This window comes from Anomaloglossus baeobatrachus, chromosome 3 (genome assembly GCF_048569485.1).
Source record: "Anomaloglossus baeobatrachus isolate aAnoBae1 chromosome 3, aAnoBae1.hap1, whole genome shotgun sequence".
In the NCBI taxonomy this organism is placed as follows: Eukaryota; Metazoa; Chordata; class Amphibia; order Anura; family Aromobatidae; genus Anomaloglossus; species Anomaloglossus baeobatrachus.
Window position 1 is genome coordinate 670,005,289 of NC_134355.1, and position 17,317 is coordinate 670,022,605.

The window sequence follows — 17,317 nt, forward strand, 5'->3', positions numbered from 1 at the left end:
ATCCACATACGTCTACGCATGGGTGTGGCTCATATGTTATAATGGTGTCTCCTCATTTGACACATGGTCAGTGTGTGGAGGTTGTTATACCTCTAGAAGGAACCTCTGAGAGAAACACAGGATTTCCTTGTCCTGACCAGGCAAGGTATCTGTGGAGGCTGCTACATCTTTAATGGGATACTTTTGGGCAGACGTTCTATCCAAACCTGTGCGGGTGGACCCACAAATGAAATGGACTGTGATAGCATGTCTTTATTCCTCAAAGGTGGAAGAGGGCTTGTGTTATGTTCCTGGAGAGCGGTTTATGTGTTGCTGAATAAACCTGCTGGACTTTTTAAGTAAAAGTGTTCCTGCCTTTACCTCAAGGAGCAAGCTGAGTGCATAACACCAGTAGCAAAGGGAGATAATTAAGTCCTGCACCACTGCACATTACCTGCAGTAACGTCTGCGGTATCGCCTGTGCCCGAGTCCGGGTGGAGAGCCTAGAAAGTCCAACAATCCAGAAGCGGGGTGCTCGTCATAGAACAAAATCCATGAATAAAGGTGAGAATAAAGGATGACCGCACTCTGTCCGCTGTGAAGGATTTTCTTTTATTCAAACACGTGCGTAGTAGAAAGCCGGAGGCACACTGTGAGCTGGCTCCTCAAGACTGGACGACGGCCGTTTCGCCCACAAATTGGGCTTCCACGGGGCGAAACGGCCGTCGTCCAGTCTTGAGGAGCCAGCTCACAGTGTGCCTCCGGCTTTCTACTATGCATGTGTTTGAATAAAAGAAAATCCTTCACAGCGGACAGCGTGCGGTCATCCTTTATTCTCACCTTTATTAGTGCATAACACCATCACAGTGTGTACAGAGAGAGACTTGTCAGACAAAGAGAGCGGCAGGGGTGTAATGTCCATGGTCGCAGAGAGTGACTGTGAAAGGGCCCATTCCGTCAACTCCAGTACTTACTTTAACTGGATGTGCATACAATGACACACAGTAACCTGAAGTGTATTACAGCACAGAGATCCATCGGGTCCCTGCACCACAATAAATGCCGCAGACCAATCAGAGACGGTCAGCTGACATTGGAGTGCCAGTCATTGGTGTTGCATGGCAGTTACATCAAGCGTCAATATAGCAGGCATGCCAATGTCAGCTTTCAGCCTGTGCTCCAGCTACAGAGGAGTTCACCACGCATCGTGAGAGCGGAGTAAGGTAGGTATTTTTTTTTAATGCGCTAAAGAACAGCGGCAGAACAGGGGACATATATACCTGGAAGCGGCACAGGATGATAGACTCATATAACTTTATGGGGCCCAGGATGGGGACATATATACCAGGATTGGGCCCAGGATGGGAGACATGTACACCTGGAAAGGGCCCAGGATGGGGCATATATATATATATACCTGTAAGGGGCCCAAGATGGGTGATCTATATATACCTGGAAGGGTCCCAGGATGGGAGACATATATAACTGTAAAGGGCCCAGGATGGGGTATATATATACGTGTAAGGGGTCCAGGATGGGAGACATATATACCAGGATTGGGCACAGGATAGGAGACATATACTGTATACCTGGAAGGGGCCCGGGATGAGGGATATATACCTGAAAGGGCCCCAGGTTGAGAGCATATATACCTGGAAAGAGTCCAAGGTGGGTATTAACACCTGCATTAGGGATACTGTGGCTTTTGTGGGAGAAATCTGTGACTGCACTGGGAGTCTGGTATGAAGGAGAGGAGCATTTTCAGACAACTTTGCCCAGACATATTGTGGTTGGCCAAAACTGTCTGAGCCAGGTGGATAATCCAGACACAACTGACGACAACGTTGCGCACTTTCCACAGCGGTCTGGAGTTCATGGCCGAATCAAAGAAATGCTTTAAGTGATCTTATTGCATCCATCTTTAGGATCAAAAGGCAAAAAGTGATGTATAGGATGACTAGGAATGATCCCATAGAAAATGATGGGAACAGTTTTAGACACTTCTATACAGGACTGCCTGATAAATGGAAACACGGCCCTAAAGAACCAAAACACAATCCAAGACGAGATCCGATACCTCGACTTAAGGGGGCTTTACACGCTACGACATCGCTAATGCAAACTTGTTGGGGTCACGGAATTTGTGAAGCACATCCGGCCGCATTGGCGATGCCGTTGCGTGTGACAGCTATGAGCGATTTTGCATTGTTGCAAAAACGTGCAAAATCGCTCATCGGTGACATGGGGGTCCATTCTCAAAAATCGTTACTGCAGCAGTAACGAGGTTGTTCCTCGTTCCTGCGGCAGCACACATCGCTCCGTGTGACACCGCAGGAACGAGGAAGCTCCCCTTACCTGCCTCCCGGCCGCTATGCGGAAGGAAGGAGGTGGGCGGGATGTGACGTCCCGCTCATCTCCGCCCCTCCGCTTCTATTGGGCGGCGGTTCAGTGACGCAGCTGTGACGTCGCTGTGACGCTGAACGAACCGCCATCTTAGAAAGGAGGCGGTTCGCCGGTCACAGCGACGTCGCCGGGCAGGTAAGTAGTGTGACGGCTCTGGGCGATGTTGTGCGGCACGGGCAGCGATTTGCCCGTGTCGCACAACAGATGGGGGCGGGTACCCACACTAGCGATATCGGGACCGATATCGCAGCGTGTAAAGTGGCCTTTACATAAAAAACGAATACCAAACATGGCTGGACTCACCTCAGAGGCGGACTGACCGAAATGTGTGTACCATTGACATTTACAATGGTGAGGACCTCCTCTTGTTTTATGGGGTCATAAGAACTGGATCCACATAGGACAAACTGATCCCCTACACGCCAGTCAACAGGGTCCATTACAATCAGCTTGGTGTCATCAGCTCTAGCGGGATGTGCCAGGTATGTGGAAATGAACTTTGGAACCCAACCTAAAAGATAAATTTCATAGGAGGCATAAAGTTAAGGTTGGAGGAGGCCAAGTGAAAAATCTCCGACAAAGCCCCTCCAGAAATGTCAACAATGGAAAGCCTTCTGCCGGGTTATACTCAAGAAGCCGGGCATGTAAAAAATGAGAGTGAACAGGGGCGTGCTAACATGCTAAGAGGGCGGACTAGTCAGGGGAAATAATGCCCTTGCGACTAGTCCCTGGGCTCATTAACATATCATAAAGGATCTTTAGAAATATGTTTTCTAAAGCTCTCTTTATCAATGTTTCAACTGCTCCCCTGAGTACTTTTCTTTAATTCTGCAATATGATTTCAGAGATGTGGGGTTTTTTATATAGTCCTAATCTTATGGTTTTTACTCGGGGGTGGTGCCTTATAGAGCAGTTATGCAAAACTGTTTAAAAACACGCCTCTGAGGATCCTGTAAACCACACCCCCTTGGAAAGGCTAAACAAAAAGGCCCATATCTTTGGAATTGGATGGAGCATTTAAAAATAAATAACTAATGAATACTTAGGGGAGCTGGGGGAACAAAATAAGAGGAATCACTGGCCACTTTTGACCTGGTGACAATTATAATTATCACCCATATGTGTACATACTCTTCAAGATAAGGAGACTACAAGGAAAACTGGATGTGTTGACATATCCACTCCAGCATATCCAGACCCTACCCATAATTATTAAGGTTTGGAAGCACAAAAATGTGATATTTAAGCCCCAACCTTGTATTCTCTGTACATGCCCCAAAATAACCGGGATCAATGTAATATGTTCATATTTTGGGAAGGATTTAGATAAGCCTTGCCCATTTTTCAACTGCAAAATCAGGACAGTTGCCTAGTATGCCGCCCCCCATCCCCCTAATTTTCATTGTCACGCAGTGACTACAAGGTACAAGAGAGCTCCCAGCAAACTCTGCAACACACAGGGTACACAGGAAATATGATACAACAGTAGTCATGGAGCTAGGTGGAGGGGAGCGGGGCCTCCTCCTGTGACTGACCTGAGGCTGATCCCTGCAAATCCTAATGTACCTGTAGGGATCCTTCCCCCCATCGCCAGTCATGTGCCTAGGCCCTCGCTTACCCTGAACTCACTCTGGCTAGTGAGAAGGCTAGCAAGAGCACTAGTCTCACCACTGCAATAATATAACTCCAGGTAACAGAGACTGACAGGGGAAAATAGACACATACAGAAAACACTCCAAGCTCCTCCAGTGTAGCTAAACACCACAGATGCAACTGTCGTGACTCCTCAGCTTCTCCCAGGGACTGGTTCCTTCAGATGGTAAGGGGTCAGATGGTAAGGGGTCAGATGGTAAGACGTGTGACTTTTTATAGCGAAGGGGAGTGGTCACAAAAGAGCTGCACCTGGGATTAAGGTTACAAAAGAATCCTTAACCCCTACAGCGCAAAAAACAATTAGATTTCACTAACATAAAAGTAGTGGATCTGTGAGAAATAAGGCGTTGTGACTAGAGTTGAGTGATGTTCGAGTCGAACGGTTCGCCAATTTCAAATTCGGGTGATTTTGGGCGGTGTTCCAGTCGTTCGACGAACTCGAACAATTTGCTTCAAGTTCGGCAGTTCAAGTTACCGTTCGAGAACGGTTCGATCACCAAAAGCGTGGCTTTTCACAATAAGTATGTGCGCACGTTGAGTATCTGCATGCGTTCTGCGTCCCCAGCACAATCCCTCTCTCTTTCCTACTCACCGATCACAGGCGCGACGCTGCACGGCTGTCAGAAATCTTCGGAGGCTTTTCCTCTTTTGAAAATAGCTGCCACTCATTATTCAATCTGGTATTCCCTGCTTTCCCCGCCCACCGGCGCCCATGATTGGTTGCAGTCAGACATGCCCCCACAATAAGTGACAGCTATCTCACTGCAACCAATCACAGCCGCCGGCGGGCGGGCCTATATCGTGCAGTAAAATAAATAAATAAATAATAATAATAATAAAAAAAAAATGCGGTTCCCCCCAATTTTGATACCAGCCAGGATAAAGCCGCACGGCTGGAGGCTGGTATTGTCAGGATGGGGAGCGCCATGGTATGGGAGCCCAATATCCTAACAATATCACCCAGCAGCCGCCCGGAACTACCGCATCCATTAGATGTGACAGTCCCGGGACTCTACCCAGCTCATCCCGAATTGCCCTGGTGAGGTGGCAATCGGGGTAATAATGGGGTTAATCATGACAGGCGTCTCCCCGAGACACCTTCCATGATTAATCTGTAAGTGAAAGTAAATAAACACACACAGCAAAAAATCTTTTATTTGGAATAAAAGACAAAAAAAACCCTCTTTCATCATTTTATTAAAATCCCCAAATACCCCTCCAGGTCCGATTTTATCCACAGAGGTCCCGCGATGCATCCAGCTCTACTACATGAAGATGACAAGAGCGGCAGTAGAACACGAGCGCTCTGTATCAGCTCCACGGAGCAATGAAGTGAGCTGCGCTGTCAGCGGAGACTTCCCCCAGCTAGTGCCTGCGTGTGCAGTGATGATGGGGGTTGAAGTGCCTGCGTGTGTGCGGTGATGAGTGCGGTAGTGCCGGTGTTTGCCCGCCCATCTGCCCATCCATCCGCCCATCCATTCATCTATCCATCCATCCATCCGCCCATCCATCCATCCTTGCAGCTGTAGGCTCACCATACTCCATCCAGGACTGTATGCAAGAGTTTTTTGCCCACCAAAAAAATGACGTGGGCTTCGCCATATTTTTGTATGCTAGCCAGGTACAGCAGGCAGGTACGGCTGCCCCCAACCCCCAGCTGCCTATTTGTACCCGGCTGGGAACTAAAAATTTAGGGAAGCCCTTTTTTAATTATTTCATGAATTTCATGAAACAATTAAAAAAAAAACCGACATAGGCTTCGCCCCATTTTTGTATCTAGCCAGGTACAACTAGGCAGCTGGGGATTGGAATCTCCAGCACAGGTTAGCCCGAGCTTTCTGGGCCTCTCTGCTGTGAATTGCAGTCCGCAGCCGCCCCAGAAAATGGCGCTTTCATAGAAGCGCCATCATCTTGTGCTGTATCCAACTTTTCCAGCAGCCCTGAAGCCAGGTGGCTTGCTGGGTAATCATGAGTTAATACCAGCTTTGTTTTACTAGCTAGTATTAAGCCAGAGATTTTTTATGTCAGGCAAGTTTGACCCGGCCATTAAGAATCTCCAATAAAGGGTTAAAAAAAGACACCACACAGAGAAAAAATACTTTAATAGAAATAAATACACAGACACACTTAGAGACTCCATGTTTATTACTCCCTCTTATCCCTCCACGATCCCGGTTTTCTGTCTTCTTTCTCCTTCTCCATGCAGCTCTGCTACATCAGACAGCACTGCATGGGAGATAGACGCTGCTGCTCCCGTGCAGTTTAATCACTCAGTGAGTGAGCAGAGGCTGCGGGCTGTAAGCGGTGACGTCACCGCTGACAGGCGGGTTACTATAGCAACAGTGATCTCCGTTATTCACCGGCTGTGGCATCCAGTCCTTGCATGTGGGCTGATGCTGTAAAGAGTGCCCACATGCAGGAACGGGGAAGCCGACCGTGTGCCAGAGCATCTCGCCAGTACACGGAGATACACAAACGAGCACCGCGTACTGGAGAGATCCACTGACAGGACCTAGCATGACATCTAGCCATGTGACCAGTCTGTAGCCAATTAGATAATACACACGTGACTGGTCACATGCTATTTTGACGTCACGGAAGGTCCTATCATCAGTGCTGGTTACCGGGAGAAAGCAGCGATGATTGGAAGGAAAAGCGGCGGGAGACAGAGTGCAGGACGCGTCGCGGGGACCTGTAAGTGTAATGGTAATGTTTATTAACTGTATGTGTATATGTATAATGTGTTTTTATGTGTTTGTGTTTGCCTGCCATTGTTTTCAATGGGGTTCGAAGGAGTTCGTCGAACGTTCGTCGAACGGAGCCTCCTTTCGATGAACCGAACCAAACTCGAACGCTAGGGGGTTCGCTCATCTCTAGTGACCTTCTGATCCCAGAACCGACAGAGGTCTCCCCAGATCGTGATACACTCATAACACTTATATGGCAGAGTCTGCGATCCGACGAGGGCAGGCACAATGAGCTCAGCATGGCCGTTGACACTATTAATACCAGGGCTTGGGTGTAACTGGTACTTCTGCACCATATAGAAATTTCCCAGAATCTGATATCCTACCACTAGATGTTTTGGGGGTCCATATCTTTGTACGGGTATATCCACAAGGATGTCCCACCACACATTCTTTACACACATGGCGCTGCTATATACCTAGCTCCTCTATTGACCTCCTCAAGGAACAGGTCAACGCATGGACAAAAAGTAGACTACCGGTGAAACCGTCCCCTTTAATCCAGACAATCCCTTTTGTGTTAGACTTTTCGGCATGAGAACAATGAGGAGCCCTCTCCCCCGTACCTGCACTCGGTCACGTATCGCACACCAGCACTTTTATTCTTTTTTTCCTCCATGTTCCGCCGCGTACAGCTGGCACCATTTTTACATTATTGCCACTTAATCTATGGCGCTATTGAATGAGACAAGGAATATTCGCCTGCAGGAATCTGAAGACACGCTGAAAGGATCATTTAGATGCTAAGAGCAGTTGGCTATAACGACAACATATTGCTAGGTAAATTTTCATCGCTGTCAATTGAATTACGCATTATTGTTAATGGGAAGATGTCTGTTACACAACATTGAGCATGTGCCCGATTATGACCAATTTTGGACAATTTGCCGAAGAAACAAACGACCCCGAGGAAGGGAGGATTGTAAAAGCTCGGGAAGAAAGTTGAGGAAGTGATCACAGAGTGAGTAATTGAGAAGTCGATATTTTCTCATTTGTAATGTGTTCCGCTCGGATATTTAGACCTCGCCAACGCTCGCTGCAAATTACGGAAAGGGGGGGAGAGGGGGAGAAGTATAAGTGGATTTACATATCCCGGAAGGGGCAGAAATAATGGACGAGACTGATCTTAATTGCTCACAGAAAACAAAGTTTCCCTCATTCTTGTCAGTCTCACTTCGCTCCAGTGCACATTACAGCATCGGCAGAATACGCGTCCTCAACACAGAGAAACCACGAAATCACAAGATATTGACAGGAAATCTCCACACTCGTAAAAGGGAAATAACAAACTGGACCTCATTTATCAAAACTGCCTCAATGGAAGACTCTGATTTGCCCATAACCCTCTATCCTCCATATCCCAGTACCCGTAATGTCCCACAATCCTCCATACCCCAGTACCAGTGGCGTAACTAGAGTATGATGGGCCCTGGTGCAAAGTTTGGACCTATGCCCCCCTCCCCTCAACCATACACCAACACTCGGGGTACAGGATAATGATGCTGACACTTGGCTCTTTCCTTCTGCACTCATGTTTCTCATGATCTGAAATCCCTCAGCACCCAGCTTTCCTATGTTCTGATATCCATCTTGTCCTCAGCATGCATCGCCTTATGCTCGGATATCTATCTTTCCCTCAGCACCCAGCATTCCCATGCTTTGATATACATCTTTCCCTCAGCACCCAGCATTCCAATGCTCTGATATACATCTTTCCCTCAGCACCCAGCATTCCCATGCTTTGATATACATCTTTCCCTCAGCACCCAGCATTCCAATGCTCTGATATACATCTTTCCCTCAGCACCCAGCTTCTCCATGCTCTGATATACATCTTTCCCTCAGCACCCTGCTTTCCCATGCTGTGATATACATCTTTCCCTCAGCACCCAGCTTTCCCATGCTCTGATATACATCTTTCCCTCAGCACCCAGCTTTCCCATGCTGTGCTATACATCTTTCCCTCAGCACCCAGCTTTTCCCATGCTCTGATATACATTATTCCCTCAGCACCCAGCATTTCCATGCTCTAATATACATCTTTCCCTCAGCACCCAGCTTTCCCATGCTCTGATATACATCTTTCCCTCAGCACTCAGCATTCCCATGCTCTGATATCCATCTTTCCCTCAGCACTCAGCATTTCCATGCTCTAATATACATCTTTCCCTCAGCACCCAGCTTTCCCATGCTGTGCTATACATCTTTCCCTCAGCACCCAGCTTTTCCCATGCTCTGATATACATTTTTCCCTCAGCACCCAGCATTTCCATGCTCTAATACAGGGTTCCCCAACTCCAGTCCTCAAGGCCCACCAACAGTGCATGTTTTCAGGATTTCCTTAGCATTGCACTGCTGTTGGAACCAGCACCTGGGCAGGTAATTACATTAACACCTGTGCAATACTAAGGAAATCCCAAAAACCTGCACTGTTGGTGGGCCTTGAGGACTGGAGTTGGGGACCTCTGCTCTAATATACATCTTTCCCTCAGCACCCAGCTTTCCCATGCTGTGTTATACATCTTTCCCTCAGCACCCAGCTTTTCCCATGCTCTGATATACATTTTTCCCTCAGCACCCAGCATTTCCATGCTCTAATATACATCTTTCCCTTAGCACCCAGCTTTCCCATGCTCTGATATCCATCTTTCCCTCAGGGCACAGCTTTCCCATGCTCTGATATCCATCTTTCCCTCAGCACCCAGCATTCCCATGCTCTGATATACATCTTTCCCCCAGGACCTAGCTTTCCCATGCTCTGATATCCATCTTTCCCTCAGCACCCAGCATCCCCATTCTCTGATATACATCTTTCCCTCAGCACCCAGCTTTCCCATGATATCAGAGCATGGGAAAGCTGGGTGCTGAGGGAAAGCCTCTTTCCCTCTGTGCAAAACTTTCCCATCCCATGCTTTTATCTTTGTTCCCCATTGTATATAGCTCTCCAAATACTGTAATGGCGCCCACATAGCCTTCCAAATAGTATAATGGATCCCATATAACCCTTCATATATTACAATGCACCCCATAGGTCTCCATATATTATAATGGAGCCCCCATAGTGCTCCATATTCGGCCTGGGACAGCTCATAGAGTCCCACGGCTTCCAGTATCATCTCTATGCTGATGACACACAGATCTACCTCTCTGGACCTGACTTTACCTCTCTACTAACCAGAATCCCACAATGTCTGTCCGCTATTTCATCCTTCTTCTCTGCGCGATTCCTAAAGCTTAACATGGACAAAACAGAGCTCATTGTCTTTCCTCCTCCTCACTCATCTCCTCCAACAAGCCTTTCCATCAAACTCGATGGCTGCTCACTCTCCCCAGTCTCACAAGCTCGTTGCCTTGGAGTGACCCTCGACTCTGCTCTATCCTTCAAGCCACACATCCAAGCCCTCTTCACCTCATCCAGACTACAACTCAAAAATATCTCCCGGATCCATGCTTTCCTTAACCAAGAATCAGCAAAAACGTTAGTGCATGCCCTCATCATCTCCCGCCTCGACTACTGCAACCTCCTGCTCTCTGGCCTCCCTTCCAACACTCTTGCACCCCTCCAATCCATCCTAAACTCTGCGGCCCGCTTAATCCACCTCTCCCCTCGCTACTCCCCAGCCTCGCCACTCTGCCAATCCCTTCACTGGCTTCCCATCACCCAACGACTCCAGTTCAAAACATTAACCATGACATACAAAGCCATCCACAGCCTGTCTCCTCCTTACATCTGTGACCTAGTCTCCCGGTACTTACCTGCACGCAACCTCAGATCCTCACAAGATCTCCTTCTCTACTCCTCTCTTATCTCCTCTTCCCACAATCGCGTACAAGATTTCTCCCGTGCCTCACCCATACTCTGGAACGCTCTACCCCAGCACATCAGACTCTCACCTACCGTGGAAAGCTTCAAGAGGAACCTGAAGACCCACCTCTTCCAACAAGCCTAAAACCTACAATAGCCCTCAGTCCAGTACAACCCTGCGCAACCAGCTCTGTCCTCACCTATTGTACCATCACCCATTCCCTGTAAACTGTGAGAACTCGCGGGCAGGGTCCTCACTCCTCCTGTAGACTGTGAGCCCACGCGGGCAGGGTCCTCTCTCCTCCTGTAGACTGTGAGCCCTCGCGGGCAGGGTCCTCACTCCTCCTGTAGACTGTGAGCCCTCGCGGGCAGGGTCCTCTCTCCTCCTATACCAGTCTGTTTTGTTGTACGTATACCCTCTTTCACTTGTAAAGCGCCATGGAATAAATGGCGCTATAAAAATAAATAATAATAATAATAATGCACCCCATAGACCTTCATATTTTATTATACAGCCCACATACTGTTTAATACACACCCATAGGCCTCCATACATTATAATGCAGCCCCATAGTCCTCCATGTTTTATAATGCAGCCCCATAGTCCTTTATTATCTAGAACTCTTCATAACCCAGTGCCTTTTCTGCCACACTACCATTCCATTGTACCCCAGTAGCCTCCATATCCCAGGACCCTTTGTACCACAGTACCCGCCATTCCCTAGTCCTCTTTTATATACCAGTACCTTTCATACCCCTATACATTTCACATCACGATACCCTTTTAACCACAGTATCCTCCTTGCCCCAGGACCCTTTGTACGGCAGAACCCTCCATACCCCAGATACTAAGGTACAAAGGGTCCTGGGGTATGGAGGGTACTGTGGTACAAGGGTCCTGGGGTATGGAGGGTACTGTGGTACTAAAGGTCCTGGGGCATGGAGGGTCCTGGTGTATGGAGGGTACTGTGGTAGAAGGGTCCTGGGGTATGGAGGGTACTGTGGTACTAAAGGTCCTGGGGCATGGAGGGTACCCTGTCCGGGGAGTGACACTGCAGCCGGCTGCGGGACCCGTCCACCCAGCCGTTTGGTTTACCGAGGACTTTGTGCATCTCTTGCTGAGTGAGTACACCTGTGCCATCCGGCACCGCGCCGCGCTGTCCCTGCAACCCTGCACCTCCCCAACCCTGCCTCCCCGTCACACCACCGGGCCCCGGGACCACCGACCCCTACCCACAGAGGGGGGAAACAACATTCCAGCTGCTCCCTACCATCGCTCCCGGGATCCCCGTCACCAGCAGCGGTGGTGGCCATCTTCACCACAACCCGTGGGTGGCGTCACGGACTAAATCCCCCAAACCAACCACCCCTTTCACTCACGGGCGAGGAGCGCCGCTTGAGTCCCCGGATCCGGCCCACCGCTCGAGCCACCGAGCAGCAGCCCCAGCAGTGTCAGACCCGAGCGTTAGTGAGCGACCAGCAGCAGCGGCGGCGTCCTCCCCGCCCGCGACAACTTGGCGTCACGAACAGGATTGAACCCATCTACTTACCAGTAGAAGTGCGCCTTGTGATCTCCGCCGGCGGTGTCCGACCGAAAATTTTGAAGCACCGCCATCTTGGAAAATCTCCCGCTCGAGCGTCTTCTCCGATGTGCCAGGAGCTCCAGGCCCAAGTCCACTTCATGCTGTTGAAGTGGACGTCGGAGATGAAGGGCCTGGCCGCAACCGTTTGGGCATCCGAAGTGGAGGTGGTCTCAGAGGAGCGGGTAAGCGACCCACACCCCTATGTCCCCGAGGGATCGGTCGATATGGCTGAGGGGCCCGGCCTGCTGCCATCCACCACGCTACCTCCCACACTGCCCATGCCCGCGGCCAACGCCCCGACCGACCCGTTACCCCTGTCACCGGTAGCGGAGCCCGCAGCGTCTAAGGGGGAGGGCCCAGACCTGCGACCCCTGGGCCTTACCTTTGTCACCGCCCTGGCACCCGTCCTGGCTTCCATCCCGACTGCGACGGAGATGACGACGGCCCCGGCAGTCTGCCCGGCCGCAGCGGAGGCGATCCTCGACCAGAGGCCAGCACCGCAAGTCCCGTCAACTGCTCTCAGACCCCGGGCCTCGGCTGAGGCACGGCGGGGATGCAGCTGCCAGGAGGCAGAGCAGGCCACGTCACAGCGGGGTCCCTCATTATCGAAGGTACTGGTCGTAGCCGGCACGGAGGGACTCTGTCTGGGCCCATCCCCCACATCGCCTGAACCGGAGCAAGCAGAAAGTGCTCCACACCGGGAGCGGCAGCAACGGCAGCTGTGCCGTGGGATTGCTGTGTAAAGATGAGGAAAAGAGCAGTTGTCCCCGTTGGGACCCTCAGCAGTTCAAATGAATCAAAATTAACCGAAAGATTATCTGATTGTCTACATGATTATCCCGGCCGTTGCCGGCAAGTTGTCCCCGGAGGGACTCTGTGTGTTTTACTACCCACATGAGGAACTACTCATGAACATGGCCGAGAACTGGCAGTCCACCCACGATCTGGTGGGCTTGTAAATAGTTTTGTGGGATGGAAACCGTTGCCGCCTCCGGAGAGGCAGATTGGAGGAAGGGCCTGCAGCAGAGCAGGCTGGGGCCCGGTCACCACCAGGACCGGTGGCCATCCTCTGGGGGTCAGGGGTCCCCCTGGACGTGGGGTCCCCTGAAGTGACAGCCGGGTGCGAGTAAACATACCCGTTCCCGCTCGGGCAGCCTGAACCTGGACTGGGGTTCAGGGGTGCTGCCCACTTCTTAGGGGCAGCATCAGGGCTAGGTTGCTTGGGTGGGAGAGCGGAAGACATCCGTCCGTTATTATTAAAAATGTGTTTTATATGTGCAACGTTCAAGTGTCCTAACAAAAATGCTTATGTTTGAAATGTTTACGTGTTATTTATGTTTTTACAGTTTTTGAAAAAAATAAAACCGGTGATGGACGGACAGCCCGCGGACGGTCTGCATTTCACCAAGGGGGAATGTGGCGCCCTGGACTAGCCAGGTCGTCACAGGTAACACACAAACACCCCCACCCCCATTAGACAGTAACATTAGCCAAACATAAAATCCTTGTTGCCTCTCTCCAGGGTCTGATGTCCACACCAGGTGGGGCGGAGCCAAGCGGTTGGCCCCACCACCAAGGAGTTCACAGGTCTGGAAGTGGGAAAAGTGTCAGTTAGAGTTTGGAGGTGAAAGTGAGAGGAGTCAAGTGAAGGGTGTCTAGGTTTGTGGCCCAGGCACTGACAGCAAGGTTGGCAGACGGTGGTGGCCGTCTGCAGGAGTGGTGAAGCAACGCGGAACAGTAGGACCGGGGTCGGGCGTTGGCCCGCCGGTACCGACCGGGGAGCGAAGTGAAGCCAGCACACACAGGCAGGGCCATCGGACCCCGACCAGGCTTGGAGCCGCCAACAATAGTCAAATCCGAGTGTGACCGGAACCCCAATGGTTTCCTAACAGCCATAGACACGATACAAGGCAACCGCCCACACCGTGAGGGTATACAGCTACCGCCTAAGGCTAGAGACCCAAGGGCCAGTGCCTGCGGGCAAATGGGCTTCTCCGGCACCCATACACCGGGGAGCGGACTACCATTGGGGATCCATCGTAGTCAATCAAGTACATCAAGGTGCAGGGAAAGACAGCAGCCATCACCTGTCCGGGGAGTGACACTGCAGCCGGCTGCGGGACCCGTCCATCCAGCCGTTTGGTTTACCGATGACTTTGTGCATCTCTTGCTGAGTGAGTACACCAGTGCCATCCGACACCGCGCCGCGTTGTCCCTGCAACCCTGCAGCTCCCCAACCCTGCCTCCCCGTCACACCACTGGGCCCCGGGACCACCGACCCCTACCCACGGAGGGGGGAAACAACATCCCAGCTGCTCCCTACCATCGCTCCCGGGATTCCCGTCACCAGCAGCGGTGGTGCCCAACTTCACCACAACCCGTGGGTGGCGTCACGGACTAAATCCCCCAAACCAACCACCCCTTTCACTCACGGGCGAGGAGCGCCGCTCGAGTCCCCGGATCCGGCCCACCGCTTGAGCCACCGAGCAGCAGCAGCCGCAGCAGTACCAGACCCGAGCGCTAGCGAGCGACCAGCAGCGGCGGCGTCCTCCCCGCCCGCGACAATGACAGCATACTTGTAATCTAGGAAAGAGTAATATACCTTGTGGGCTATGGTGGTGAGGAAGAAACTATAACATTCATGGCGGTCTAGGCAATCAATCATTCATTTATTTTACCCTAGCTCATCAGGGATAGTATAATTTAACACTGTGACTGCCCTACGCCAACAGATGTGCTAAGGGTTTAAATCAAAGTATCCCTGGAGGATTAAAGCAGTGATGGAATTAATAATAGCATACCTGGTCATCTCAGAAAGATAATGGGTTAGTCATACTATCCCTGGTGGGCTAGGGAAATTAGGGAGTCAATGATATCATACATGTTGTTCTCTTGAAGATAACAATCCGTGGTGGGGTAGGGTAGTAGAGGAACAAATAATGAAATCCCCGGTGGTCTAGAGCAGTTTAGTGATAACATCCATGGAGGTCTTCAGAGTAAATAGCTATATTATTACATTCCTGGTGGTCTAGGGAGGTTTAAGAATTAATGGTAAGATTCCTAGTGGTCTAGGGCAGTTAAGGGTTTAATGACAACATGCTTGATGGACTATTGTGGTTAAGGAAATAATGATAACATCCTTGGTAGTTTAGAGCTGTTAAGGGTTTAATGATAAGAACTTCAATGGTCTACAGAGTAAATAAATATATTATAACATCCCTGGTGGTCTAGGGAGGTTAATGAATTAATGGTTATGTAATGTAATGTAATGGTTATGCTGCTGCCGAGCTGCTCGGATCTGGGCTCGTTGGTGGGTGGCTCGAGCGCCTCCGGACCCGGGGTCACGTCACTCTGAAAGGATGCTGGCGCTACATAGGGGGTTGGTAGGTAGGTTTACGGCCGGGGCCGTGGTTTGAGTTAAATTCGTGACACCACCCATGTAGATACCACCGCTGCTGTTTACTAGGCCCCCGGGGATGGTGTTGCGCAGCCAGGTGTTGACCTCTCCGTGGGTAGGGGGTGATGGTCCCGGGGCCCAGTTGTGAGGGTGCGGGCGGATTGGTGTGATGCGGAGCGGTGCGCGGCTCGAGGGCACAGTTGTACTCACTCTGACAGATACACCGGAGTCTCTGGTAAACCAAAAAGATGGTGGCCGGTGCCCGCAGCCGGATGCGTCTGGTCCCCCACCCGGTTTGGTGGTCCCCGCCTTTCTCCTGCACCTTCTTTTGTTGCTGTGGACTGCCTGCGCTTCAGCGACGGGAGTCCGCTCCCCAGCTGTGTGTGTGTCGGGAAAGCCCGTTTGCCCGCAGACGCTGGCCCGTGGGATCTCTCTGACTGTGCAGTGGCTTTCTATCCCCCTCTGTGGGCTGTTGTCTTCAGTCGGGACTTGGTTAAGAAAGGACCTAAAGTCCAGACCTCAGTCAGTGAATTAACTTAGTCCGGTAGATTCGGGACCTCGTTTCAGGGTCTGAGTACCCCTCCTGGTGCTCCGGTTTCCAGTCGGTTCCCCGGTTCGGTACCGGCGGGCCACTACCCTGTCCCGGTCCTTTACGGTTCCACCAGGCCGTCTTCCCGACTCCTGCAGGCGGCAGCCACCGTCTGCCTCTTGGCCAAAGGGTGTCCAGGCTACGACCCAGACCCCCGACAGACGTTACTCCTCTCTCTTTCACCTCCTAAACTCATCTCTCCTGACTACTCAACTTGACTTGACTACTGACGGGACTTCCTGCCTCAGGCCCTCTGAACTCCTCGGTGGGTGTGGCCAACCACCTGGCTCCACCCCCCTGGTGTGTCTATTAAGCTCTGAGGGAGGTGACCAAAGTTTTAGGTTGGCTGCTGTTACCTTTTTAGGGGGACCGGTGTTTGTGCAAGGGCCTGTCTGTGACTACCTGGCTAGTCCAGGGCGTCATAGTTATATCCCTAGTTGTCTAGAGTAGTTAAGAAGTGATAACCTCCTCAATGGTCTAAAGAGTGAATGTATTTATTACAACATCCCTGGTGTCCTAGAGCAGTTAAGGAGTTAATGATCCCTGGTGGTCTAGGGCGGTTAAGGAATGAATTATGTTATTCCTAGTGGTCTAGGGTAGTTAAGGGTTTAATAATAAAATCCTCAGTGGCCTAGAAAGTCAATAAATATATTATAACATCCCTGGTGGTCTAGGGAGATTAAGGAATTAATGATAAGATTCCTAGTGATCTAGGGCAGTTAAAGGTGTAATGATAACATCCTTGATACACTAACATAGTTAAGAAGATAATAACATCCTTGGTGGTCTAGAGCATGAAGTAATATATTTTAACATCCCTTGTGGTCTAGGATGGTTAAGGAAGTAATAGTAGTATCCCTGGTGGGCTAGAATGGTTAATGATAATATCCTCAATGGTCTAAAGGCTGAATATATTAATTTAAACATCCCTAGTGTCAGAGAGAAGTTAAAGAGTTTATGATAACATCCCTGGTGTCCTAGAGCAGTTAATGTAACATCCCTGATGTCCTAGAGCAGATAACATCTCTGATGTCCTAGAGCAGATAATGATAACATCCCTGGTGTCCTAGAGCAGATAATGTAACATCCCTGGTGTCCTAGAGCAGATAATGATAACATCCCTGGTGTCCTAGAGCAGATAATGATAACATCATTGGTGTC

General features: G+C 50.4%; 1 protein-coding gene across 1 annotated transcript in view; it reads right to left on the bottom strand.

Annotated features, from left to right (window-relative positions):
* Positions 1–17,317, bottom strand: part of PKHD1 (PKHD1 ciliary IPT domain containing fibrocystin/polyductin) — an 832,619-nt gene that overhangs the window by 352,553 nt on the left and 462,749 nt on the right. The window contains exon 37 of the mRNA XM_075341622.1: positions 2,686–2,893. Within this exon, the coding sequence (XP_075197737.1) occupies positions 2,686–2,893 (208 nt within the window). The remainder of the gene's footprint in view (positions 1–2,685; positions 2,894–17,317) is intronic.